General features: G+C 39.2%; 2 protein-coding genes across 5 annotated transcripts; one reads left to right on the top strand and one right to left on the bottom strand.

Annotated features, from left to right (window-relative positions):
• Nucleotides 1-5: 5 nt before the first annotated feature.
• LOC112561338 (F-box/WD repeat-containing protein 8-like) lies at nt 6-8,381 on the top strand. Of its 2 annotated transcripts, none has more exons than XM_025233753.1 (11): nt 6-675; nt 1,524-1,628; nt 1,945-2,109; nt 2,978-3,066; nt 3,605-3,777; nt 4,068-4,273; nt 4,517-4,759; nt 5,068-5,195; nt 5,536-5,712; nt 5,971-6,081; nt 7,250-8,381. In XM_025233753.1, the coding sequence occupies exons 1-11, from the start codon at nt 145-147 to the stop codon at nt 7,389-7,391; spliced, it is 2,070 nt and encodes a 689-aa protein (XP_025089538.1). In that variant the 5' UTR covers nt 6-144; the 3' UTR covers nt 7,392-8,381. The 2 variants fall into 2 exon arrangements, with proteins under 2 accessions (XP_025089538.1, XP_025089539.1); XM_025233754.1 differs by having other exon boundaries at nt 6-576.
• Nucleotides 8,382-8,639: 258 nt separating this feature from the next.
• LOC112561339 (all-trans-retinol 13,14-reductase-like) lies at nt 8,640-24,760 on the bottom strand. 3 transcript variants are annotated; one of them, XR_003098669.1, is made up of 13 exons: nt 24,236-24,760; nt 22,011-22,193; nt 19,445-19,551; nt 18,686-18,817; nt 17,485-17,686; nt 17,002-17,199; nt 16,001-16,120; nt 14,348-14,468; nt 12,664-12,794; nt 12,228-12,394; nt 11,489-11,648; nt 9,916-10,118; nt 8,640-9,188 (listed from the first exon to the last, which is right to left on the bottom strand). XR_003098669.1 is itself a non-coding variant. In XM_025233756.1 (13 exons), exons 2-13 carry the CDS (start codon nt 24,438-24,440, stop codon nt 9,988-9,990), a joined length of 1,857 nt encoding a protein of 618 aa, XP_025089541.1. In that variant the 5' UTR covers nt 24,441-24,481; nt 24,606-24,760; the 3' UTR covers nt 9,851-9,987. The 3 variants fall into 3 exon arrangements, 2 of the variants coding, with proteins under 2 accessions (XP_025089541.1, XP_025089540.1); XM_025233756.1 differs by lacking the exon at nt 8,640-9,188 and having other exon boundaries at nt 9,851-10,118; nt 24,236-24,481; nt 24,606-24,760; XM_025233755.1 differs by lacking the exon at nt 8,640-9,188 and having other exon boundaries at nt 9,851-10,118.
• Between the last annotated feature and the right edge of the window lie 1,245 nt (nt 24,761-26,005).

The raw sequence follows: 26,005 nt of genomic DNA on the forward strand, positions 1-26,005 counted from the left end.
GCGTCCCTGCAATATGAGTGCCATTGTGCAGACTACACACAGCTTCAGGTACACCCGGAGATTTAGTTTCGTTACACCTTCAGGCGCAGGTCGAATGAAATATGCTCTTGATTTTCTTTATAACTTAACCGTTGACAGCTCGCCATGAACAGCCAAAAAGATCTTGACGATTTTCGAAATAGATGGCTAGAAGAGCTGAAACATCAAATTCCTGTGGGCGAGCAGCACTCGGCTTCTGGAGAATTAAAAGACTGTGCGAATGATGAGTTGGAATCTGTGGACAGCTGTAAGGAAGATGTTATAAGCAAGCCTCACGAGAACTGTCAAATAACCGACAACCCTCGGATTCCTCCGCTTCATGGTAATTATTGTGAAACGGGTTCCACCGTTCCAGACGCAACACCTCAATATTTTCCATTTCGTGTGTTGAGTAAAGTGTCGAACCCCGAAAGCTGGGAAGAAGTTCAGAGAGCCAGAAAGAGATTTGCTTCAGATAAATGCAGTGCTGTCACGTCAGTGAAGAAAGGAAATTATTTTGCCGAATCGAGTCATACTCCAGCTCAACAAAGAAATAGTGTAAGCAATCAGTATGTCGCATCAATTAATCAGAAAAAGGAGACGATATCACTACTTGTACATAAAGAACGATATCTGGATCTCTTCATTGCAGACCTGGTAATATTTGATTTATTGGTTGAAAATAATGCATGTAGAATGTACTAAGGGAAGTAAACTGATAGTCTTAATTTTGTACAATTGCATTTGACTTTCTTGTGCATGAAAATATGCATGTTTTCTATGCATTCTGCAGTCACTATATTACTCAGGCATGACATACATTAACTGTTCTGAGTTACACATGTCTGACAGTAACAATAACATGATTGGGTGTTGATCACGTTGCATCCGTTGAACCCACCTACACCAACCACATGTGTTGATCTGTCTTGATAGTGTTAAGTAGATGATAGGCCCTCCTCTATGATCCTGCACAGGTCCTTTGTCCAGTTCTCGTTAGCTACCTTCACCTTCTTCCTGATACTGCAATTCACTGTTTTGTATTTGAAAGCTGTTTTGGGGCTTTTCCTTTACTTCTTCAAAGGCCTCCATTAGTTTCACAGATAAAGGACCCGTGACTCAGAATGTCTTTGGCTATAACATTAAATATGTACACACTTAATAAGCCCACATACTCCTAGAAAGGTATTTTAGGGACCCCCAAAACCACAACTCCCCTTGCAGACCTAGAACTGAGAACAAATCTGGTTCATAAATACTTTCCTCATTCCCTCCTCAAATGTCAGGCTATGGGAAATAGGTGAGCTACGCTGTTCAGAGCAGAATACAACTCCCCTGTTGAACATGAGGAAAAAATATTTAATGGGTGAGAATTAAGCATATTAGACAATAATTTGACAGAAAAACATGTTTTGTTGTCTTTTTATGCATGTTATCAGATTAAGGTCATTTTAGGTAAATGTGATTGAAGCAAAAAGAACTGATATTGTCCTTTCTTTGTGCAGAATGAGATCAATGAAATCCCATTCTTTGACATCAGTATTCCTCGAGAGTTGGCCATCAAGATTTTCTGGCACCTGGATGCTACTGATCTGTGTCACTGTGCACAGGTTAGTGACGTTGTTGGGTTGAATGTAAGAAGGCTGACATCATAGACACTACCTCCTTACATTCAGTTAAATAGCTGTAATTTACAGTATGATGGTATTTAATAACTATATATACATATAGAACAATGTTTATGATAAACAGTCACTTCTGTTGCTCAGTTCTCACCCACTTAAAAGTTTGTACCCATAATTCTTTATTTAAGCTACTTACAGCCAGTTCTGCTTGTTGTGATAGAACTGCATTAATTTGATAATATTATGCATTATTAATCTGATAATATTCACAGCATTTGTGCATGTTAGACTCTCGGTGTAGGTGAGCAAAAGCTGGAGAAGTCTTGCTGAGGACGAGCTTTTGTGGTGCCGGCTCTGTCACCAGCTTGGGTTTGAGCAGGAAAAAGTAACTGTGGAGTGTGCTGATTGGAAACGCCGAGTCCAGCACTACACAATCCTTAACCGCACCTTGGACCACAACTGGAAGGTATGCTGGAAATACTGTGGGCCTACAATTCTCCAACTGTACAATTTATCAGAGTAGAGTGCCATAATAATGCCATCAGAAATGTTTATCTGGATGCAGAAAACTTATTTCTGTTTGAAAGAAGTAAATGCTTGACCACGCACAGGACAATCCAGAAACTTCACTTTCATCACCAGCTGCAGAGTTGACAAGGGCCCATCCTGTGTAGGGATGTATGAACCTCATTTGATTTCTGTTACTTGTGTGCTCTTAATCTTTGAGATATTGCCTTGGCAAATTCTTGTCACAATGGGACAAGCAGCAACTGTTGGCAACTGAGCTGCACAGGGAATTATGTACTACTCTTCTTAACTAATAATAATAATGACGATTTATTTAGTGCTTTTTCAATGATTTACTCAGAGTGCTTTACAGAAATGATACACATACTGAATCACTGGCAACCATGCACCCATATTCGCATATAGCAGACATGCTCACTTGTACAAACAGACATCCGCGCATTCACAAAGTAAATTACAGACGTGTTATACATGCTCATGGTCAGGACAGGGTTACAGTGAAGTCGCCATTCTGAAAAGATGTGTCTTAAATTTGAACTTAAAGGTGGTAAGAGAATCAGAGTGACGAAGGCTGATGTAACGTCTGTACAACATTCCATTGCATGAACAGGTTCATTGCACGTACTAGAGCAATCCTCAAGTTCTATGAACCTGAATTTAAAACATCATGCATAGCTTAAAATTAATAACATATTTGGTGAGTTCTTAAAGATTTTGATATGATGTCTGCGATTTCTTTGTTTGTTTCTTGTTTGTTTTTTTTTTGCCTCTTTATCATCTCAGTTAGTTCTGCTGTTTGTGATTAGAATCGAACTGGAAAACTCCATAGTTTGCAACATGTCAAGGGAGGAGTACTGTGTGCAGCCTCATCTTTCAAGTCCTTTCTTGTTGCTGGGTAAGTTTTTCTGTGTTGTGGGTAAGTTTTCCTGTGTTGTGGGTAAGTTTTCCTGTGTTGTAAGGTTTGCTAGCAATGTTGTCAGTAAAATGCATTCATAACAGGACAAAATATGGAGGGATGTTTGACCAAGTTTTTATATAACCATCATATAAAAACTTTGCCATAGTTGGTAAAAAAACCTGGTTAGACGTGCAGCTTTATTTGTCCAGTTAAGAGGGCTTAAGATTTTGCCTGCTGTTGTGTTGCTGGGTACAGTTTGCTAGTTACATTGTTGGTTTGTTACCTTTATTTACTGTTTGTGAATGTAATTAATTACAAGGAAGCTATTTTATATTTTTATATTATATTTATAGTCCTGCTTAGATACAATAAAATTTTTTGTTTTCATATGTTAAAAACAGTTTTTTTCAATCTTATTTATTATGAGCAATACTACATGTTTGGAGACTGTGTTACATTATAGATTTAAAATTAAAAAAAAATTCTTTTTGTCTGTGTGCATGTAGACTATCAGGATTTTTTTCATGTTGTGCAGGTACAGTAACTGTCAGACCAAACTATGGGATGTATATTCTGGAGAGACCTGTATCTTTCAGCCTAGTAGCACAGCCCTCATCCTTGATGAAAATACTGAGGAAGGAACCATCACTAATGAAGTACAGCATGTTGCAGCATGCAGCAAAGTGACTGCAGCATCCTATAGTCATAGTGAGGAAATTCTCTTTTGTTTTCTTCCATTTTACAGATTGTGAAAACAGCATGTACATCTTTATCTTAGATATCTCTTTCTCATGCACACACAATAAATGACTGTTACATAACCTTCATGCAGATACAATCTAGTCTTGATCAAATGCAAGTTCAAAAAGGTAAAGGTGCCTTCACTGGCTCAAGGTCTGTTTGACATCTTGTTTCTTAACATGTTAAATTTTTAAAAAGGTAGGGTTTGTTTTTTTCATCACACAAATTTGGGCTTATTTTCTATGAAATTTTTGAAGATTTTGTGGATGTTTGGAGCAATGAAGAAGGCACCAGTCCTATATACACTGTGTCCCAGTTTGGGACAGGGCTAGTGTCTGCTCTTAAACTGTGGGAGAACAATTGCAGTGTGTTTACTGCTGTGGCCTGTGGCTCAACACTTCAGGTACATGTGGTGGAGCACAGTTATGGCCACCTCAAGGAACACATGGACTTTGAGCTCAATGTAAGTTGTAAAATGCTTCCTGAATTTCAAATTCTGTGAATAGACATCTGTTTGTTTTTTTGTTTTGTTTTTTTGACTAAATAATTTGTGTGTAAACATGTTAGCTTTGAGCTAAAAGTGATTTGTGAGTGACTGCACTGACTTAAGGTAAAATGTGAGTTGTTTGTCAGGGCAGACCAGTGAGAAATATTTCAGCTTATCTTATTATCATGAAGAAGACATGCAGACTTGTATTGTGGGCAGGTCAAGGATCTTGTCTGGCTGCAGTCTCATTCAGCTTCTCCATCTTTGACACCAATCATTGCTGTGGCTACAGTCAACACAGTCAGCATTGGCAAATTTTCCACCGACACTGAACACTTAGCAGACTGGTTTGAAATCCACAATATTGTTGATGCCCCAATCACCTGTCTGGATGCTCGCCTTGACCCCTCGCATGTAGCTGTGGGCTTTTCTTTCTATAGCTTCCCATCTGAACTCATCAAGGTAAGTCATTACATTGTCTTTATTTTTTTGTAAGTGCAGGTATCATTTCAACATATGACTTTCAGCACTGGGACAATGTGGTTTTACTTTGGGTCAGTTTGCTATTATGACTCTGACTCCAGTATGTCTTCATCAGCGTGGTTTGAGGTTGAAGTGACTGGCCTTTTTATAATTTGGGGGTAGAATGGGTGTCAATCAAGTGCATGAGTGGTGATCCATAAAAACTTATATAAATATGAAGATTATTGGGAAAAATTTGAATGAGTAAGTACTTGTCTGTTGATGTAGCTGATCTTTCATCTGTGTAGGTTAATGTTTATGATTTGACAACGCAGCAGCTGGTGACAACTTTGAGTGGTCATACTTCAGTTTTGTCATGCATTAATGTGGTTGACAGTCCCCCCTTCCAGTTGGTGTCTGGGAGCAGAGACAGAAAGTGAGTCTTATTTTAAGAAATCCATATTTCTTTTATTATATATATACAATTTGTGGAAACCAGGAACACTGGACATGCAAACTGGGGAGTGCCTCACCCTGACCCAACATTTGGCACTTTCAAAGTTTTAACTCCTCTCTAAACCTAACCCCAGCACAATAGAACCTTCTAAAAAAAATAATAATCCTAATCCAGACCCTATGCCTTACTTCTGCCCATCAACTTTGACATTGTAAAGTTCGTAATAACTCTCTCCTCACCTCTCTCGTACTTTGATATATTCAGCTTTATTCAAATGTCTGATACATGTGTAAATCACCACTGTGATTTTTCCTTCCAGGGTTCGAGTGTACGATACACGTATAGATCAGTCTGCAATGATGACACTGATTGGCCATTCATCAACTGTGACCTGTGTCCAGATGGACAATGTTAAGGTGGTGTCTGGTGATGAAGGTGGCTTTGTGTGTGTCTGGGACCAGCGCATGGCCAGCAAGCTGTGGGAAATGCATGACAGGTTAGTACAAAAGGAATCTGTGACAGAATAGTTTGTGAATAAGTATGATGCAGGCAGTAATAATTAGGCTGACATCTCAAGGATAGTTGACGTAGCCATCTGTGCATGATTTTATGTACATGCACATGTAGAAGTGAGTGCTTCTTGCAAGTGCTATAAACCTGTCTTTTGCATACTATTTCCTGTTGTTATGAAAATGTGGATGTTGGGCATCAAAACGTAGCCACAGTGATAACGAGAATTCTGTTTGGCTGATAGGCATCCAGTCAGCTACTGTCACTTTGATGAGCGACTGTTGGTGGTGGCCCATGAGCCAGTGGTTAAACAGCAGCAGTCAAAGTATGACTATGACACGGGACTACATCAGAGGTAAGATGAAGTATTTCAAGTTCTGAACTTGAAATGATCACCTCACTATCTCTGATGTTACCTGGTGCATCTCAGAAAGAATTAGCAAATGCAGTGAAAGTGGGAAGGAAGACCAAATTTCTGATTTTCTATGAAGCGAAGAAGACCAGACACGCTAAATAAAGAAAATCAAGAACAGATGGTGCGTGCTGCAGCTCATTAACATGTTCTTCAAAAATGTAAATCATGTAATCCCTAGTATTTGATTCGCAAGAATTATTGAACTATTATTAACTTGCTTTCAGCTCACTTAAAACTACAAAGTAAACATTTAAGACAAAGATGTATTTTAAGTTTATGAGATGTAAAAAGGCACTGATCTCATAAAAACAGTTCAAGACATTGGGGAGAGTTTAAAAGATATTTTAAGGGTGAATTTTAAGTAATTACTTGAAGTCACTTAAGAGGCAGCCTTGTGTAGCTGCAAGGAGGGAGTGTTTCAAGCAGGACCAGCAAGTGTATGCAAAGGCTTGCTGGCCTGCAGAGCTTAGTGCTGGGAATTTTGAGTCAGCGGCTGTACAAAGTGGGTGGGATGGAGTTCGAGGCAGGAAGAAAGGTAAGGGATACAGTCAGTGAGAGTCCATACAGTGGTACAGTCAGTGACAGTTCATAGAGTGACAGTCCACTTTGTGATACTCTTGGCAGGCAGCCAGTGATAGAGATGTTTAAAGCAAAGATTGTCAAGTTTGTAAGTGATCTGGTCAATAGGCAGCCAGTGAAGGAAGAAATACACAACTTAGGAAGCAAATCTTCCGGTGGTTACATTTTCAGATGGAACTGGAGAGATCTACTTTTATTATAAATCTAACTTTTTTCTTTATCTTCTTGTAAAATATTGTGGACCTCCTAGTTTGCAACGTTTTAGAGAACAGAAGATGTAGCCATATTTATATTTATATATTTATATGTAGACTGCTACATGACTAAAATCCTAAGTTGTCCATTTACCAGTGTTAGGAGCAATAATCAAAGTGTTTTGGACCTACCACATTCTCATGTCTTTCTTGGACTGGGTTTGCCATAAGTTGGTTGTGCTTATGCTACTTACACATACTTTAAATGTTTATTGACAGCAAAAATGTATGCACTACATATCCATTTTTTTGACATCTGACTATTCTCTCTGCAGGCATCGAGGCTCTTTTCATGTGTATGATTTCCTGACAGACCAGACTACTAAAGGGGTTCCAGACATCTGTCTGTCCACATACGATGAACCTCAGGGCTACAATTACAACATTTGTCTAACTGTGCCTTATGACCAGGTGTGATTGAAATATGTCAACCAGAATGGTGAAAATGTTCAGGTCACTTTGGAAGTCCGTAGCTACATAATCCATTGTGTACCTATGATCAGGGGTGATTGCGCTGACATTTCACATCATCTTCCTTAGTATTCAGAGGTTTTGTAACTTGTCTGAACTATTTGTGACCTGCCACCACAGAATGAGTCTTGTAAGAAATTAGAGATTATGCAAATTGTTTATTTTTAAAATGTACAGGTTTTGACTTTTCTATTTATACTAAAGTTGTTCTCCTAGTCCTAAAATTGAGTGAGCTATAAAGGTTTGAAGTGTGCAAGTCCAATGGCACAAAGTTGACCCTAATCACCTTTCTAGGCCTCTACTAGGAAACTGCTTTGTGCGACTTTGACCTATTCGTGGTGCCAGGTCACATTTGATCTCAACAGACCCAGCGAACATGATGATCAGAACTTCCAGATGACTGCTGCCCTGTCTGTATAGTAGATCCCCGGTTTTCAAACTTTTTCAGACAAGTACCACTTTTGAAAATTCGAATTCATCAAGTCTAGGACTTAATCATGGTGCTCAAGTACCACCTGTCATACCTTCGCCTTTCAGTAGTGGTACGTATACCACAGTTTGAAAACCACGGTAGTAGTTGCCAAAGAAGAAAATTGTCACAAACTAGACGAGGGTAGGCACAGAACTGACTTCACAAACTTTGCCTATCAAAGTTGAAGGTTTCCTTGAGGTTGACCAGTTCAGACAGTACCAAATAAAGTTAAACAGGATGTTGGATGCTGGAACATTTTATAATTGATGAGCAGAAATGCTAAACTGTCAAGCTAGATGTGATTGATTAAATGTTATGAATATAACTCCATGCTACTCAAGTGTGATGTCCATCTATAAAAATGCATGGAATATACAGTACTTATGAATACAAAGTGCTTTTTTGGGCAACACAATGAATTTGTATTGAAGACAAATCATGTCAATTAAAGTGAGCAGAATATGTGAGTTTACATTTGTAATAATAATAAAGTGTTTACATTGTCATTCATCACAACCAAAGCAGGTTTCACTCTGTGTTGACCAACAATAATGAAATTACACTGAAAACACTGGATAACAGCAACATACTGACACCAAACACATTTAGCTGCTGAGCCATGGGTGAAAGAATACACAGGCAATGATTAAGTGAACAAAATATGTATAAGAAATGAATACATAGAATTGAATTGAATGCATACTGGTAACACAATGAGTAAAAAAGATCAAGCATATTTTAATCAATAATTTTAATCAAAAATAGGGATGCATGTGTGCATACATGTTTGTGAATATGATAACATGAATTTTAATAGTAAATAAAACAAATGGTAATTGCAGTGCATAATGCATATAATTATATCCTCCAAACCAAAATTTGTATGACCAAATACATCTCAACCATGATTTCTGTACTTCAATACTTCTATTTGTATTGTACTTTAGCAACAAGCACAAGCTACAGACTCTAATAAATAACATTAAGCAAGTTAATCATTTATTTAGGAATCACATAAGCCCATGTTTGATTGTTGACATTTCTCTGCTGTCAACAGTTTGTTAATGACAGACACCATTTTGTATCAACACCTTTAATCCAGCCTCAACTTGAACAGTGGCTGCAGGTCTGTGAGGAATGTCACCCACAGAAAAAAAAGCTCAGGCAAAAGCAGATGTTTACATTTGGCTGATCCAGAATGAATCATCTGAGGGTGGGGAGAGGGGCAGCAGGCAAAGTGGGAGAGTAGGTCAGCAACAGTTGATTTTTCACTGTGGTGAAAAAGAAAAGAAAATTTCTTGAGGGGGTAGGAAAGGAAGTGCCCCTGTAGCGAGAAATCCTTTCCTACCCAGAATCGTATTCCCAGCGAGGCATGCATCTTGTAAAGACAGAACCGAACTCTCAGCGACAGCCAATGGTCTGTGCATACTACAAAGATCAAATTTAACAGTTGAAAAACACAGGAAACTTTTAGGTTCAATATTACAGCTTGCAAAGAGATGTGGATAGTGGACTATTTTCATTTGATATCACTCTGTGAGTGGGTGTTTGATCGTTTGCTAAAGAGTAACTACGCATCAAATTTAAATAAAAATAACATGAAAAAGCTAAACACATACAACTCATGCTTTATTTTTGGTTTTGATAAAAAAAACTACCACCAACGTGTGCTAAATTATTCAGCAACACTAGAATACAATTCTGGGTAGGAAAGGATTTCTCACTACACCTCCACCTAGTGGTGATTTTGCACAGTAAGGGAAGAGGTGATTAAGGGTTCTGGGAGAGGTAGGTAAGTCCACTGGTAAGGTATAGACAAGGCAACTTCTTTGCCATTTGCATTTTCGTGTTTCTAGTTTGTTACTGACATCAGTTTTAGACAAACAATTATTAATACTGTATCCATTCTGAACAGTCAAATTAAATTCCACAATCAATTCAAAAGATTTAATCATGATCATTTAAATAAAAAGGCAAGGATAAGCCCTATTCACTTACGATTGTCGCCCACAACTTGACTCATGAACATTGTTCAGGGCAAGGAAGCTTGGAAATTTTAAATCCATACAATCACTGTGATTTCTTGAGAGATTTATCCAACGCATTCAAGTCATTCAAGAGATTTCGGTGAAGTATGCTGGATGCACAGAAAAGCCCTGCATATAAAACTGAAGTGAATCCACATGAGAGGATGTCTTGGCCTGAAACACAAGCAATTATAGCTACTTAGATGAGATACAGATTCTTCCTGCATACTGCATTATTATCAAGTAGTGAACAACCCCGTGTCTTTATTTTTTGTATCAAGTAAAAAGACATTATTATTTAGTATTACTACAGTCTCTTCTTTTCACAATGCATACAGCACAATAAAAACCTAAATAACAAGGGGCCTGCATAAAAAATTGCTGCTAATACTCTGGAGCCAAGGACAGTTTGTTAAAACATGTACTACTGTAAAAATTTCGATACCAAGGTGCCACTGTGTGACATAGGTGTGTCCTAACCTTAGTCTAGTAAGAACCGCCTTCTATTCCACAGGACAGCATAATAATAATAATGTTGACTTACATAGCGCTTTACACTACCATCAAAGGCAGGCTCAAAGTGCTTTACAAAAAAAAAAACCAACACAGACATGTTAATAACAAAAGTTATTGCATGTCCACGTAATGTGGTCACTCATGTTAAAAAATGTCATCAGTACATATGTAGTCTGTATCCTTGCCTTTGCAAGAAATCTTCGGTAGGTCAAATCAAATAAGTTCTGCTTTTAAAAAGTAGTTGAGAGTACGATTCTTTTTATAAAAGCACAACTGTCAATCTTTAGTGGAGTGTCTTTTACAGACAAATACAGTTCCATAATGACAACTCTTGTTAGAGCATCATACTAATGGTCACAAATTAGTTTCAGAAAGATGCACAATATTAGCATGCAGGCAGGCAGGTAGAAAGAGAAGGGTGTCATGTAACTTGTGCTGGCCAGTGTCCCAGTGGTGTTGTCATAGGCATTGAACACAGGCCATGAAGATCAGACTCACAGCTGACCAGGAGACTGGCAAACAGCTTGGCGGCCTGGTCTACTCGGACATTGCCAGCAATAGCAGCATGGCCAGGGGCTCAAATAAAAATAATGTCCTTGTTGAAACTCAGCAGCTTGACTGAAGGTGGGAACCACATGGTCACCTAAACTTTTTGTTTAACTTTTCCTATGTGTGCCGATTTTCTCTTTTTCATGCTTACCTTCTCAATTCAGTTTCCAAACACCTTTCTCTTTATGTATGATATGATTTATTTAGCATGATGACGACACAATTTACTAAGGGAGAGCTCTATGATCCATTCACATTCACATGCTGCTACTATCATTCTCAGGATTTTACTTTCACTCCCATATCACAGCACATACATCCATGACACCTGCTTAGAATCTTGAGGTTGCTCCATATTACAACAAAAAAAACCTGAAGACTATGGACATTTTTATTTTGATCTTTTTGTTTTCTGTTAATTGACGTTTTCATTCTATAAAGATATAATTTGTGGGATATGAAACAGTATGGATACAAACCAGTCAAGAAGAGTCCAGGAATGCCAGTGTCAGATCGCAGGGCAGCAAAAGTTTCTGGAGAAAAGCGATTTTTACCATGGTCCAAGCCATACATTTCTCCAGATGAAGCTGCTAGGTAGTACTTGTTAGTTACAGGTGTACCAACCTCCATATACTCTTTCTGGAAAGTAATGTAAGTTTTGACAAAGAAACATGGAATTTAATTCCAGATAAATTATACATGGTTTTCTCTGGGATGGCCTGTAAACTAAGTCTTGCATTCTGCACTGGAGTAATAACTGTCCTAATAACAGTGGCCCTCCTCTGTAGGACTCTCCAACCCATCATAACTTAACAGCAGAGACATGGCCTGCTCATACAGCAATGAATAAAGAAAGGTCTTTGGTTCCCTGTGGTGTCTAGGCACACAGCAGGCTTTGTAAAGGCTTCTGGACTTCCTGTCTGAGTGTTTGAAGAAGTACTGGGCTCTATACATAAGAGTATCAGACTGCTATGGACGATTTTGGAGAATTAAGCACAAGACCCAATTTGTGGTGTACACCTATTTTGGTTTTGATGTAGGAAATTTGCTAACACTTGTGCAGTTAGTTTCAAATACCCAACCTTGTTTCTCATGAAAATGTTGTGACAAATGTGGATAAATGTGACAAACATTTGCAGCTGACAATGGGCACCTCTAGTTTCAGTGAAGTGTGATGTGTTGTTGGTACCAGAGATGTTTCCTACTTTAATGACTCACTTTTCCATCAAGCTGAGGAAAGAGATTACAGCAAAGGCGCCACATCTGCAGACCCAAAGCTTCTTTAATATCTTCATAATCCTGACCACGGTGCCTGAGACGCTCATTCTCCCATTGCTTAAACCATTCCCATCTGGCTAAGGTGATAACAAGCACTGCACTCTTGCCTGCAGCAAAAGTATAGTTTTTTAGCTCAATAAATTAGTAGTGGAAATGTTATTAGAATCTGAAATATAGCATGTGATAATTATGATTTCAATGTTGCAATAAACAAAAATTTAAAAGATTTTTGGTAGATCTTACAAAAGCATTTCCTAGCGATTAGAAATAAAAATTTGTTTTGTAAGGGTTTGCATCAAAACTTGCACAATACGTGAGGTGTTACATCAGATATAAACAAACCTAAGATACATGTACTAGCAAACAAAATATTGACCTGAGTGTCGCTGTTCCCAAGTAGGGTCTTTGGCAGAGGGAAAGGAGATGAAGTAGAGAGGTGCAGAGGCCGTAGTGATATCATCCACACCCAGTGACAAGTATTCATCCACACTTTTGTTGATGTCATTGCTAAACAGCACAAATGTCAGAAAAATAAATGTTAAGAGTGAACAGAGTAGGGAACTGATTAGTTCAAAACATTTTGTTAAAAACTGTTTTTTATAATTCTGCTTTAACTGCATTGTCTTATTACGTGTTGTGGAAACATATCATTTGTGCTATCAATTATTACTAGTATTTCTTGAAAATATTTTGTTTCATGAGCCTACAAATGCTTATTGTTAAGAAAGAAAATAGCATTTTTGGTAGTAAAATCTTCAAGTTCTTACCAGATGACATGACTATGTGGAACTCGCCCTACTAGCTACCTCAATACTAGCTTTCTACTTCCGATTGGTGAAAGTTTATCAATGAACAGGGAGCGAATAAACTCAAACAACTCAGCCTGTTAATGTGCGCTGTCAAGCAAGTGAGTTCACTGCTCCAGCTTTTCATGTTTTCGTGGGAACTATGAAGAGACCCATAGAAGGGAGGGTGAAGTGGGCTAGTGATAGTATCTGGCAAGCACTTACAGTAACGTTACTACCATAAATGGTATTCTTTGTGCTGCAGCAGGTGATATGACTACATGAGAATACATAATAGAAGGCATGTGTAACATGACTATATGGAGAATACATAACAGCAGGCTTGTGTGGCAGTCTGCATAAGAAAGGAAGCTACTTCTTTATCAGCAGAAAGAATTTAAGATGTACCTCAATTTCAGCCAGGCTGAAAATTGGGAGGCTGGCTCTAACTGACCTATGAATACAGGGTAGGCCAGACAAGTCATTCTATGGGCAATATGCACAGCCTACCAACATGCTCATGGCTACATCCAAAGAATCAGAGTGAGCTGTAAGGTCCTTCAGGTAAACCCTAACAAATATGGCTTCACGCTGCCAGCCTATTGCCTTCATGATTTCTTTATCCAGGCTGCTACCAAAAATAGCATGTCACAGAAATCTCTATTTCACTTCACATCCCACATGGCGAAAAGTATTGGAGAGCATAGCAAGGTGATGCACCACCACATCTATCAGTTTCAGCCATTTTGGAGCTCATCAGCCAGGTATGGATCTAGGTAAAAAGTCAGTGTGCATTGGGGTCCAACTCTTAACAGGTAAAGGGAAAAGAAGTGGCCAAGTTTGTGTAATCCTTCTGCTGGAACCTATAATGCAGAATATAAATTTGGATCAGAAATTCACTAGGAGAAAGAGGCAAGCTTCACTTCAGAGCACGTAAGACTTGGCGAAATGAGTAGTATGTGAGTGTGCTCCTTGTTCATTAGTCAACTTAGACAAAATGAAGGAGCAGACAGCTGAAGGTAGCTAGTATGGTAAACTTCCCATAATCATATCATCTGGTACAGTACGAAGAAGAAAGTCTTCAGTTTGGCAGATTAAGTAAACTATACAAACTATAAAGCGGTTGTCCAGCCCAAAGCAGATAGTAATTTCAATTAGGAGATAAAAAATGTCAAATGGTTTCTATTAAATAGTTTGTTAATGACAAAGTGGCCATGATTAAAACTATTAACACCAGACAATTGGTTATGATGAAAACACAAGGATCAGGCTTACTGCTTGTAGTACCAGATGTTGCCAGAGGGAAGCTGCAGCTGGGACTGGCTCCCATCAACTCCAATAAATGTTGACACGAAAGAGAGACTGGGTCCAACAGCATCAATGACAGGATAGATGCCTAAAAACACACCTTACACAATCTGTACTGCTGTATGCTCAACTAGCAAAATGCTTCAGACATTTGACTGATGTAAATAAATACAGCCATTTAATACATATAATATCTTTGGGCCGTACACTGTTCATGTAGACTTATGCTATGCCGTTGCCAACGACTTTGTTAGTGCCTCTAGTCAGATCTGTCATCTGCAAAGTGTAGGTTGCAAATTGGCCTTCCCCTGCTGGAAATGGAAGGGTGGTGGCTGTGGAGAGTTTTACATATGATGTTCTCCAAAAAGATGTTGAACAGTGCATGTGATGGAGGCTGTGTGAAAGAAAACTCCCACTTGGTTATCTAGCAGTACTGCAATCATTGAGGTATTATATAGTGCTTCAATGACTTGCAACAGACCTTCTTTGATGTTGAATTTTTGTATCCTATCCCATACTCATGCCAGACTCTTGTCAAAAGCCATTTAAAAATCTATGAAGTTGTGATAGGCCCTGCAGATGCTGAAGATGTTTCTTTATCAGGATGCAACAGTTAAAGATCTGCTCAACTGTGCTCTTACCTGGTCAAAAGCCAGCCGATTCACAAATACCTTGTTTACTTTTGCAATAGTATATGCCATAATAAAAACTTGCTTTTGTTGCTGCCTAGTGGGTTTTCCTCTGTTTGGTAAAAATGTTTTGCTCCTCCTTCAACTGCCCCACCTATTGGTGTGATTTTTTTCATCCCTTGCTTCTTTGGAAAATTCACTGCAATACCTTGATATTCTGTGCCAAAATTCCCCTTGGAATTGTGCTCTTTGAAAACTGCAATCCTTTCCCAGCAAATTAAGCACACAGCTTTATCCCCAACATAAGTGAAAAAAAAGTACCCTGTTATCCACTCATTGAAGAATTTTCATCACTCCCTATCCACCTTTCTTTTTCCTGTCACCCACCACATTAAACTGCTATGGTACTAACCTACTGCATAATGACTGCAGCATTTTGCACAAGCAGACCCTGAATAACCAAACATATTACTAGTTAGGACTGGACTGTTCGCCAATGTCCTTAAACATGATAAGCCCACAAGGCATCTGATCTCTGCTGATGATACATTCATGTCCCTGCACTATCACAACACAGCTTAAAAGCAAAATCATCAGTCATGACGTGCGACATGTTGTCCTTTCTTTTAAGGCAGCTGCTGCCAATGCTCACTCACAGCTCCGTCAGACATGTCAGCCCTTATTTGTTGCTTTTGTACTTTGTATTAGAATGTTACAGACCGCCAATTTCTAATGCTGTCATATTTGATAAATTAAATTTAAATCAAATTAACATGAGTTAAATATTTTTTATAAATTATAAAAACAAGTACACTTCACATTTTGGCAGAAAGGTTGGTCCAAAGGTATCCGCTGTGTGTATTATGCATTTGACACAGCTGTTTATATTATAAATTGTAAAAGGCTAGGCTAACACCAGTTGCACTTGAAGGCAAACATTGGAGTCCATTAAACTGAAAGGAAATTTCTGACAACCCCTTGTTGCACTTACATGACTTTTTGGCCACCTCCCTGGGCAGCAGATGTTTAAATGTGTTGATCACTCCAGCATCAGAGATAATAGTCTTGGCATATATAGCCACGCTGCCTGAGCTCTTTCCTACCTTAACACCTGTTAAAACCAACATCAGGTAAATACATGTCATTCCATATGCATAACTTGACAGTACTAAACTAGTTACTAGAAAACATGTAAGTATTCAAAGCATTATACTAGTCATAACATAAGGTGACCAGACGTCCCGCTTTTGACCTCGTATCCCGCCTGCTAATCGGGCGGGACGCCCAATGTCCCGCTTTCTGGCTTTCTGGCAAGTCCATCAAATGTCCCGGTTGTCTTTAAAAATCACTTTTTTTTGGCGTTTTTTGACGGTGACGACACCATCATCGGCACGTGTCCCGCTTTCGCTCCCGAAACGTCTGGTCACCTTACATAACATTACAACACAGCATTGCACACATTGTATGACATCATAGTCACTGATTGTAACATTGCAACTACTTTTATTTTTGCAATTTTTCAGTCGCTGAATAGAAATATTTGTCTCCAGTTGAACATATTAACAAAAAAACACAAAGTCCTACCTCATAACCTAGGGGCAATGAAAAATAAGTGGTTCTCTATGTCTAAAGAACAAGATGCAGAATGTAGATCATGTTCCCTTTGACCTTCCCTAATATATCCGCTATTCATAACTACTGGGAGAGGAGTTTTTCAATCACAGGCCTGAGTAGGCCTCAAAACTCGTGCTGGTCAGGCATATCAGGCCACAAAACCTCCCCTACATGTTATATTGGCATGAATATGTTATATTAGTATGAATGTGTTATATTAGTGTGAATAATAAGTATATGCTGTATTAGTGTTATATTAGTATGAGTATATTAGCAGGAATACTTTATTTTGACATAAAAAGACATACATTTCACACACCTCTACACAACACACACACAAAATCTGTTCATTTTCTTCATGAACTGAATTGCACTCACCAACTGCCCTCCCCTGTGGACTGATGATGATCTCAGTGACAGGTGCCTGTACAAAAACTTTCCCTCCCAGGCGCTCAATGGCCTGGATCATCTGGAAGGAAATTTCTGATGGTCCACCAATGGGATAATAAGACCCATTCAAATAGTGTTTGATAAGAAGTGCATGGAGAAGAAATGGTGTATCCTTTGGAAGTGCACCTTTGAATATAAAAATATTGGACTGACTGAGCAAAAATGATTTTTAACACACACACACAAAACAGTTACAATTACAACAGTTTAGTGAACACTGTGTGTTCACGATGCAAAACATCTGCGACATTGGGAGGTAAAAACAAAAAGTAAAAAATCTATTATATCTCAGATGTTCTTTCTCAATAAAACATGGGAATGTATGAATATTTTATCATCATTCTTACTATACTCATGTTTGCTGTCTTTAGATTATCTGATATCTAGTTACCGCTATGCTAAGGTACCCACCATAGTCCCCACCAATGTAAGAAAGAACAAGGTGTAGTTCTTTGTTGGCTGTCAAAGAGTCCAAAGTCTCTTGCAAAGTGACACTAGTGTACTTGGAGAAAGAAAAGAACAGACGTGCAAGCCCTGTCTTCAGCAGCAACAATGCAAGCCGCATAGGCATCATCTTTAAGGCAACCAAACCAAAGAAGCTTTTGCTTGCATCCTGAAAAAATACACCACTTCTGTTCATGTTTAAGTCAAGAATGCCAAGGTATCAACTGTGAGAGTTTGCAGATAACAGCTGCAGGTATCTAGTCAATCCTCAATGTTATCTGTTACTAACATATTTTGGTGTGGTGCAGTAAACAGCACAAACATTGGTATGGTGCACCCAAATCTATGCCAGTTATCCACATACATTAATGTGGTGCATGCCAGTCAGCCACATACATTAGTGCATCCAACGCTATGCTGGTCACACAAATACTTGAACGGTGTCCGGTCACTTAATCCCCAGACACTTCATCCCCGACACTTCATCCCCGACACTTCATCCCCGAGACTTTTAATCCCCAGACACTTCATCCCCAGACACTTCATCCCCGACACTTCATCCCCGACACTCAAGAACTATTTTAATATCATATTGTTGAAGAACATTAAATTTACTAGCTTATATGAACTTTAACTAATGTTGTAGATGTTCAAATGACGTTGAAGTTAATAGCATGATTTGAATTTGAATTTCAATTAAATTTTTCGCTGACTTCATAATTTTTATAGTTAAGGATTTAGTTTAGGGATTAAGTGTCTGGGGATGAAGTGTCTGGGGATTAAAAGTCTAGGGGATGAAGTGTCGGGGATGAAGTGTCGGGGATGAAGTGTCTGGGGATTAAGTGACTGGGAACCACTTGAACAACTCTTCTATCTTAACAATGATAATAATAATGAACATTTACAGAGAGCTTTTCCAATAATTTTCTCAGACCACTTTACAGAAATGATATAAAGACCAATCCAAGTAAACTGAATCACTAACAACCATCCATCCATATTCATAAATAACAGAAACACTTCTAAAACAGACACACCTACACATACATAAAAGTAAATACAGACGATGTGAACGTGTTTATCTATTTTCACTGCTGAAAATCTTCACCTAATCTGTACAGCTGCAGCTTAATATAATCTTCACTTAATCTGTACAGCTGCCGCTTACTAAAATCAGCTGTTTGTACTTCATAATGGATTCTTTTTCTTCAGGGAAAAACTTGATCAGCTGAAGAAAGTAGTCATCTTTGCCTGTCTTCATGGGAAAAAGCTTCACATTCTCTGGATCGCCAGTGGCCACCTATCAATAAATAAATAAAATTGGATAGCTGGATACTACAGTGAACTCTATCTCTGCACATGTATGTGCACCACCACATCTATGCATGCATGTCTGCACATACTGACATATTTACATATTTCACCACATCAACATAAAAAGTATTTGAAAAACTTAAGAACCTGTTTTGCTCTATCTTTTTAAATTGCATGAAGTAATTGATAGGATAGGGATTAGGCCACACATACCTGATAATATATAAAATATAATACCTGATACCAAAAATGTGTCATTTGTTGCATTCATAAAATGGACAAATTAAAAACTAACACTAAATGGTGGTCATTGAAATATTTTCTTAGATATTATTTAAGAGTTAGTGTTATTATTGCACCTGTTGTTTTTTTGTTTCCCATTTCATAAATATGTTCACTATGGCCACATATTGCATAAACAATAAAAAGGCTGACCATATTACTATACTGCACTGCTATGTTACTATATTGCACTGCTGAGCGCATTATATACAGCAAAAACATCTATCTCTGTAAAAAAAAAAATCTCTTGGTGACATCATAAAAAAATATATGTAATTCAAAGATAAACAGAAGAGCAGTGACTTAAAACAGGACTAAAAATATAACTTACAGTGTCAAAGATCTGGTCTGTGCATATCCAGTCCAGCTGTCCATCTGTTATTTGGTCCAATAGTTGACGTGAAGTGGAGTTCTCCATGTCACCTATGTAGTGTATACCTAGGATAGAGATCCAGGCACAGCTTGCATCACGTCTCACAGACTATCACTTCAGAAAAAAATTTTCTGGTCAATTGCATTTCAGGGCTTAACACATATGATGAAACACAGACTGGATGTGTTATGAACCATTTTTTCCAGCATGTCATATTCCTACTACCTTCAATCATTAAAAGTCAAGGCAGGAAGGTGATTTCACCATGTGATAACCCTTCAAGTTGATGTCAACTCTCGAATGTAGATATCCTCAGTAGAAACATAAAGAGGAGTTACTTTCAATAACCCAGGAAGGGCTAAGTTGTAAAGGGAAGAAGAAAATTCCTGGGTCATGAACAACAGTCTGGATCTCTGTGACCAAAGGAGGGCTTTGAATAGAGAAAGGAAAAGCAAACCAGAAGCAGCTTCCAAGTCCAAAGAAGTGAACTGGCCATCAGGAAAGAAATGAAGGCAACTAGGAAAAATGGGATCAAGGGCCAATGTTGGATCACATAGGTGGGAATGGCACTGGGTGACAGCAAAAAAAGCCTACCAACTACTAAAGACCCTAACATAGACAGGTCAACACAATACGGCCATCATCAACGACAGCAATGACTGCCTTCTCATAGAAAGTGTAACTACTTAACAGAAGGACTGAATATTGCAAAGACCTGTACAACTTCCAGCTAAAGACAGATGTTAACATCTTTCAAAACAATCAGACTAGAACCAGTAAAACTTTAGAGTCTAAAGGGAGAGAAGTCACCTAGTATCAACAGGGTTCCACCTGAGCTGCTCTAATGCAAAGAATGGCCACAGTTGCTAGTAATACCCCTTCCAAAGAAACAGCAAAACAGTGCCAGAGCTACAGAATCATAAGCCTAATCAGCCACCCAAGCAAAACACACTCAGAATAATTTCAGCACCATTGCTGAGGAACAGCGAGCAGAAGAACAAGCTGGCTTTAGAACACGTGGGAGCAAAGGCAGATCTTCAACTGCTGCATCCTGATAGAGAAATATCTTCAGGATCAGTGGGACTTAGAGAACAAATTCATCAACTTTAAAAAGGATTTTGAAAAGTCTGGCATGAGGGGCTATGGCAAGTGATGCAAAAATTCAACACCTAAGGTCTACTACTGGATAAGTAAATAGGAACTTTATGTCACACAACAGTGGGCTTTTATCAAGAGCGCCCCCAATCACCTGAAGAAAATGATGACCATTACACTTCCATTTCCATCAGTGGACGGCCATTTGCACCCTACAGTTTGCAGACGACATCCCAGATACCAACAGAAAACTGCAAGACCTTACCAACAGATTGAGAGACAGGTTGAAATTCATGTGGAATAAAGAAGAAGTAAACAGTTTTAAGTACTTAGGAGATAACCTCTCTGCTCTATGACAGATACATGCATTAGGATCATGACAGCAACAGTGGAAATAGCCAAATTGGACAGTGTCAGCCATAACATCAGGTTTACTGTGAAGTGCAATCTGTGCAAGTCACACATAGTATTGATCCTGCTTTATGGATGCAAAATGTGAAATATGGCTGCTGATAAAAATAGGAGAAAACAGACAATTAAGAACAAATATCTGAGAAGCGTGTACCAGATCTTATACAATGAACATAAAACCAACTATATGGCTGTCATGTTTGTAGGACACCAGGAACCACTACTCACAAGGATCAAGTGGTCATGTGACACTGCATGACTTCAAGCTACCTTCTAGGATGGTCAGCATCATAGTGGCCAGAGGAAGAACTGGATTATGAATGTAAAGGAGTGGAATGGTCATCCTGTGCAGGACCTGCTCACTATCAACTAAAACAGGCATGGGTGGCAGGCCTTGTCAGCTGCCACACCTATTCATGGGCCCTCTCCCCACCAATGACCAGTAGCAGTCAAGTGGGGGGGGGGGGAATTGGTGTTTTACGTCGTGTCAGCAACTAAGGCTATATTACGGCAAGCAGCCAGCCCTGTAAACAGATGTCACGTGCAGAGAAAGATCAGCGTGCCCGAGACAAGAAATGAACTCAGGGCAGCCAACCTTCACTGTATTGGTGACAGGCGCTAACAGCGCTAACCGTTGCGCCACCGGACCGCTATAGTAGCAGTCAAGGGATGACTAACTGACCATGCAGTCTTTGTTACTGCATATATCTTCACTGGTCTCAGTAAGTTAACACTGCATAAATGAAAGCCTCCTATATGACAAATCACATAATGGAAGTAATCATTTTACAAGAACTCCTTATCCAATAGAATGTGTCAACAAAGCTTAATTGTATCCGAATCAAAAAAAGATTATTTCTATAAGGATACCTTGTTGATGACATGCACATCTGTCTTAGATTAAAGACACTCATACAGACTAGAACTATCCAATGGCATCTGTCAGCAAAGAAACACTCATGCCTTTGGTACAACCTATTTACATGCATATCCAACCAGGTGGCTAGCAGATGCAAACCTGTATCAAATTCAAATCCTTTTTCCTCAAAGGTGTGACAGCATCCTCCAGCCTGATCATGCTGTTCAACAACCACAACTCTCTTGCCAGCCTTTGCCAGGAGAATAGCAGCTGTTAGCCCCCCTGCACCACTGCCAATTACAATGGCATCCAGATTATCCGGCACTTTATTTTGTTTGAACCCTGTAGAAAAATGAAAAAAACCCCACATGTAATAGATTATTTATGTCACTTGGTATCAAATATTTCTATCCTGGATAAATGTTTCTATAAGTTTATTAATGACACCTGATGCAGATGGTGCAAACAGCATTGTGCTATGTCAGCAGGTATGGATGATTATGATCACATGATGACAGCAAGGATGGACTTCCTGTCTTGTAAAGCTGGGAATAACCATGGCGGTGGTGATGTGGTGGTGGTGATGGTTTTACAGAAATGTTATCACAACTTTCCATATGCCTGAATTGTACAAAGTCCCAACCCTAGATGACATAAGTCCAACTCCTCTAACCTGCCCTGCTGTCAGTGCTGTCACAGATTGAAGTGTTCTTCATCCTGTTCCTAGTCACCCCCAGTGGAGCAAAGGGCCTCAACTGAATGAAGTATTTGTAAATATGAATCTTATACAGGAAGAGTGAATTCCATAGACATTTAATTGATGCATTTGCAAAATCTAAGCTGTAGATTACAGATCCTGCACACTTAGTAGAGATGTCCTATGGCTCTACTATTGAAAAATAGTGGAGATGATGGGGACGTAGCTATGGAAACTGTACAACTGTACTCTCTGATGATAACATAGTAATTTCTCAAGTCGGTGTAAAGGAATCACTAAAGCAGGTCATGGTTAACAAGGTGCAGCGGCCTGATGGGATCTGTGGGCGTGTCTTGCACTGTTGTGCTGTTCTGTTGAGTGGTGTGTTTCAACATGTCTTTCAACTCTCTCTCGACTCAAAACACATTCCAAAACCTCTGGAAACTTTCCAACATCATCCCACTCTTCAAAAAATCTAATCCTAGTCAACTTAATGATTTTTGGCCAATAACACTAACCTCCCTAGTAATGAAACTTCTTGAAAAAAATGTCAAAAATATCATCTTAACATCCGTAGAGAACGAACTGGACCCCCTGCAATTTGCATATAGGAAGGGGAGGGGTGTTGAGGATGCCAAGTTGTTTATTCTGAACATACTGTATAAGCATTAGGAAAAGCCCAAGAAGCACGCTAGACTATTCTTCACAGATTATACATACCTTCTGGCTTTGAGACTGATTTCTGATTTTGATCATCCACATCAACTGGTTTTGTGGATAGTGGATTTTTTTTACTTGCAAATAGCAGATGTATGTAATTAGTAATTATTCCAATATTGTTGTTACAAGCACCGCGTCCCCACAGGATTGTCACTTGCCGATATCTTTTAATTTGCTCATTTTTTCACTTGGTGACGTCTTTTTATGCTGCACCTTGTAACAAACTTTTATTTTTGTATCTAGAGCACCTTCCCATGTTCAAATTGCCCATTGGGACAAAAATGTTGGTCATTGTCATTGTCATCACCCCATTGTCTGCTTCATACAGTCCATACTCTAACCCTAAACCTCATCTTAAAACTAAATCCTAACCCTAAACACTACCTTTACCCTTACCCTCCACCCTAAATAAGTAATTCCTCAAAAACTCAAGTGTCTTTGATTGGAAAGCTTCTGTCATGTTGCCCAGCAATATCATGCATGCTTATGGTATATGCTTATGCCACACACTCTGCCAGCACTTACTATGACAGCACTTTACACATTGGTAGCACTTACACATTCTGGTAGTGCTCAGTAATGCTGGTAGTACATACTTAGCACAATATATTGGTAGCAATTACACATTCTTGTAGCACTTACTATGGTGACACTTAAAACACTGTTAACAGTTTACAGATACAAAGACAGCATTTATAGTAGTGCATTCTGATAATACTTACATCATATATAGCCCCTACACTATAGTAGTATATTCTGATAGTACTTACATCACATATAGCCCCTACACTATAGTAGTATATTCTGATAGTACTTACATCATATATAGCCCCTACACTATAGTAGTATATTCTGATAGTACTTGCATTAGTTGTACTTAACATACACTCTAGTAGCACTATACACCGGTAGTTCCCAATCACTACAAACACATTCTGATAGATATACACAATCCAGCTGCACTTACTCTGCTTGAGAACTGCGTCCCTGGCATGAGGATCTGTGACTAGGGGCTCTCTGGGCTTCCTGCTGTCTGTGGCGAAGGGGTTGCGTCCAGCGCGTGGGCCACTCAGCATGCGAGTGATGAGGTACAGGGTGGTGTAGCCGGCTAGACCAAAGGCTATCCATCTAGGATTCTCCGCCAAATAGTCAAGGAACCGCTCCACAGCCATTTCCTTCCAATTTCCAGTCTGACTGCCACGTACTCACGTTACTGCACCCAGATGATGTAAATATTTCTTTTAAAACATGTTCCTCCTACAATGTCACTTCAAAAATAAATATATTTCTTCTTCTTGAGCTTTCGGTGTAGGACAGCAAGATACGAAACAGCAAACCTATTTCTTCTTTTCGCTGTAGGAAGCCAAGCACTACTTGCTGCTCGAGGTTGTAGCCGGTAATGTTTCCACTTGGCAACCAGGAAGCGACGAGTGAGAAAGTACAAAGTCTCTGTTGTCGGCGGATGGGTGGCTCAGCGTGTCAAACAAGGGAAGTCACTCCCTTGTCTCCTCATTTCGCCCCACAACTACATCTCGCCCCACCGCCGGTCGGATGGTCCCAGCCATGACCAACCCCACATCGTTCCTACAATAAACCGCATTTTACTAGACACAAATATAACCGTTTGACAATCCACATCCACAGAACTCATTACAATGGCGTGTAAAGGCCACTTTCTCTCTAAACAATTTTTTTTTTTAACAAACTATAGTGTCATCATTTATTCTTTACTTTGGAGGTTCGATCGTATTGAAGTATTCATATATTTTGTGCCTTCTATTTCTGTCTGTTGCCATGTCTCAGTATAGATGTTGTGGTTTATGTTTGGTCTGTTCACGAACTTAATTATAATTTATTACTGGACTCTTGGCAGACGATTTTTGTTCCTCCAGTTAACTACAAAAATGAGGCTGGTGTGTACAAAGCTTCCGGTTTAGTCACATTCTCGCCGAGACTAACAGGAGAACTTATCAAGAGGCTAAGCGTTGGTCTCGGCAGACAGGCAACAATCCACCTATACACGTCCATGGTCTGTTTTAAGTTGTACGTGTTGTTTCTTTTGAATTTGTTTTGGAGTGGGAGCAGTAGTTTAAGGCAGCAAGTACCGCTGACAGCTTGTTCCCTCCACTCTGCACCCTCTTCGACCCCCCACACTCAGTTGCGTGAGCGGCACAGCGCGGATCGGACAAGAGCGGGCGACGTAGCACCCAAACTGTCCAGTATAAATAACAGGCAACATGCAGGCACCTGGATTTACCTCACATCTTCCATTGTATGACACTTCTCAGATCACACCTAAACTACAGCACAATATTAAGTACAGAAGCAGTGCACTTAATAAGTGGCGCAGTGTGAAGGCAGAGCCCAACTCTCTCCTTCCCCGATAAATCAGAAACTCCTTTTTACTGTGGGCAGGGGAACTGGGTGGGAGTTAAGCCACAGGCCTTAGACCAATGACCAACTCAAGCACTAACAGACAATGAAGTTTAAATGGTAGCAAGCAAACTGCAGGCATTGTTGGAGGCTGCACCCTTATATTGTGCAAAATGAGGATAGAGAATTGAAGAGTAAACCAATATAGTTTCTTTTTAACATTGCTAAATGGGATTAGTGTTTGTGTGTGAGAGAGAAAGATAATAATGAAAACATTGTCCTCATTACCTATGAAGTAACAGGTGTTAATGATTTGTTTGTAAGGCTAGGTAATGTCAATGGGAAAAAAAAACATTAAAACAGG

The sequence above is a fragment of the Pomacea canaliculata genome, linkage group LG4 (genome assembly GCF_003073045.1).
Source record: "Pomacea canaliculata isolate SZHN2017 linkage group LG4, ASM307304v1, whole genome shotgun sequence".
NCBI classification, from domain to species: domain Eukaryota; kingdom Metazoa; phylum Mollusca; class Gastropoda; order Architaenioglossa; family Ampullariidae; genus Pomacea; species Pomacea canaliculata.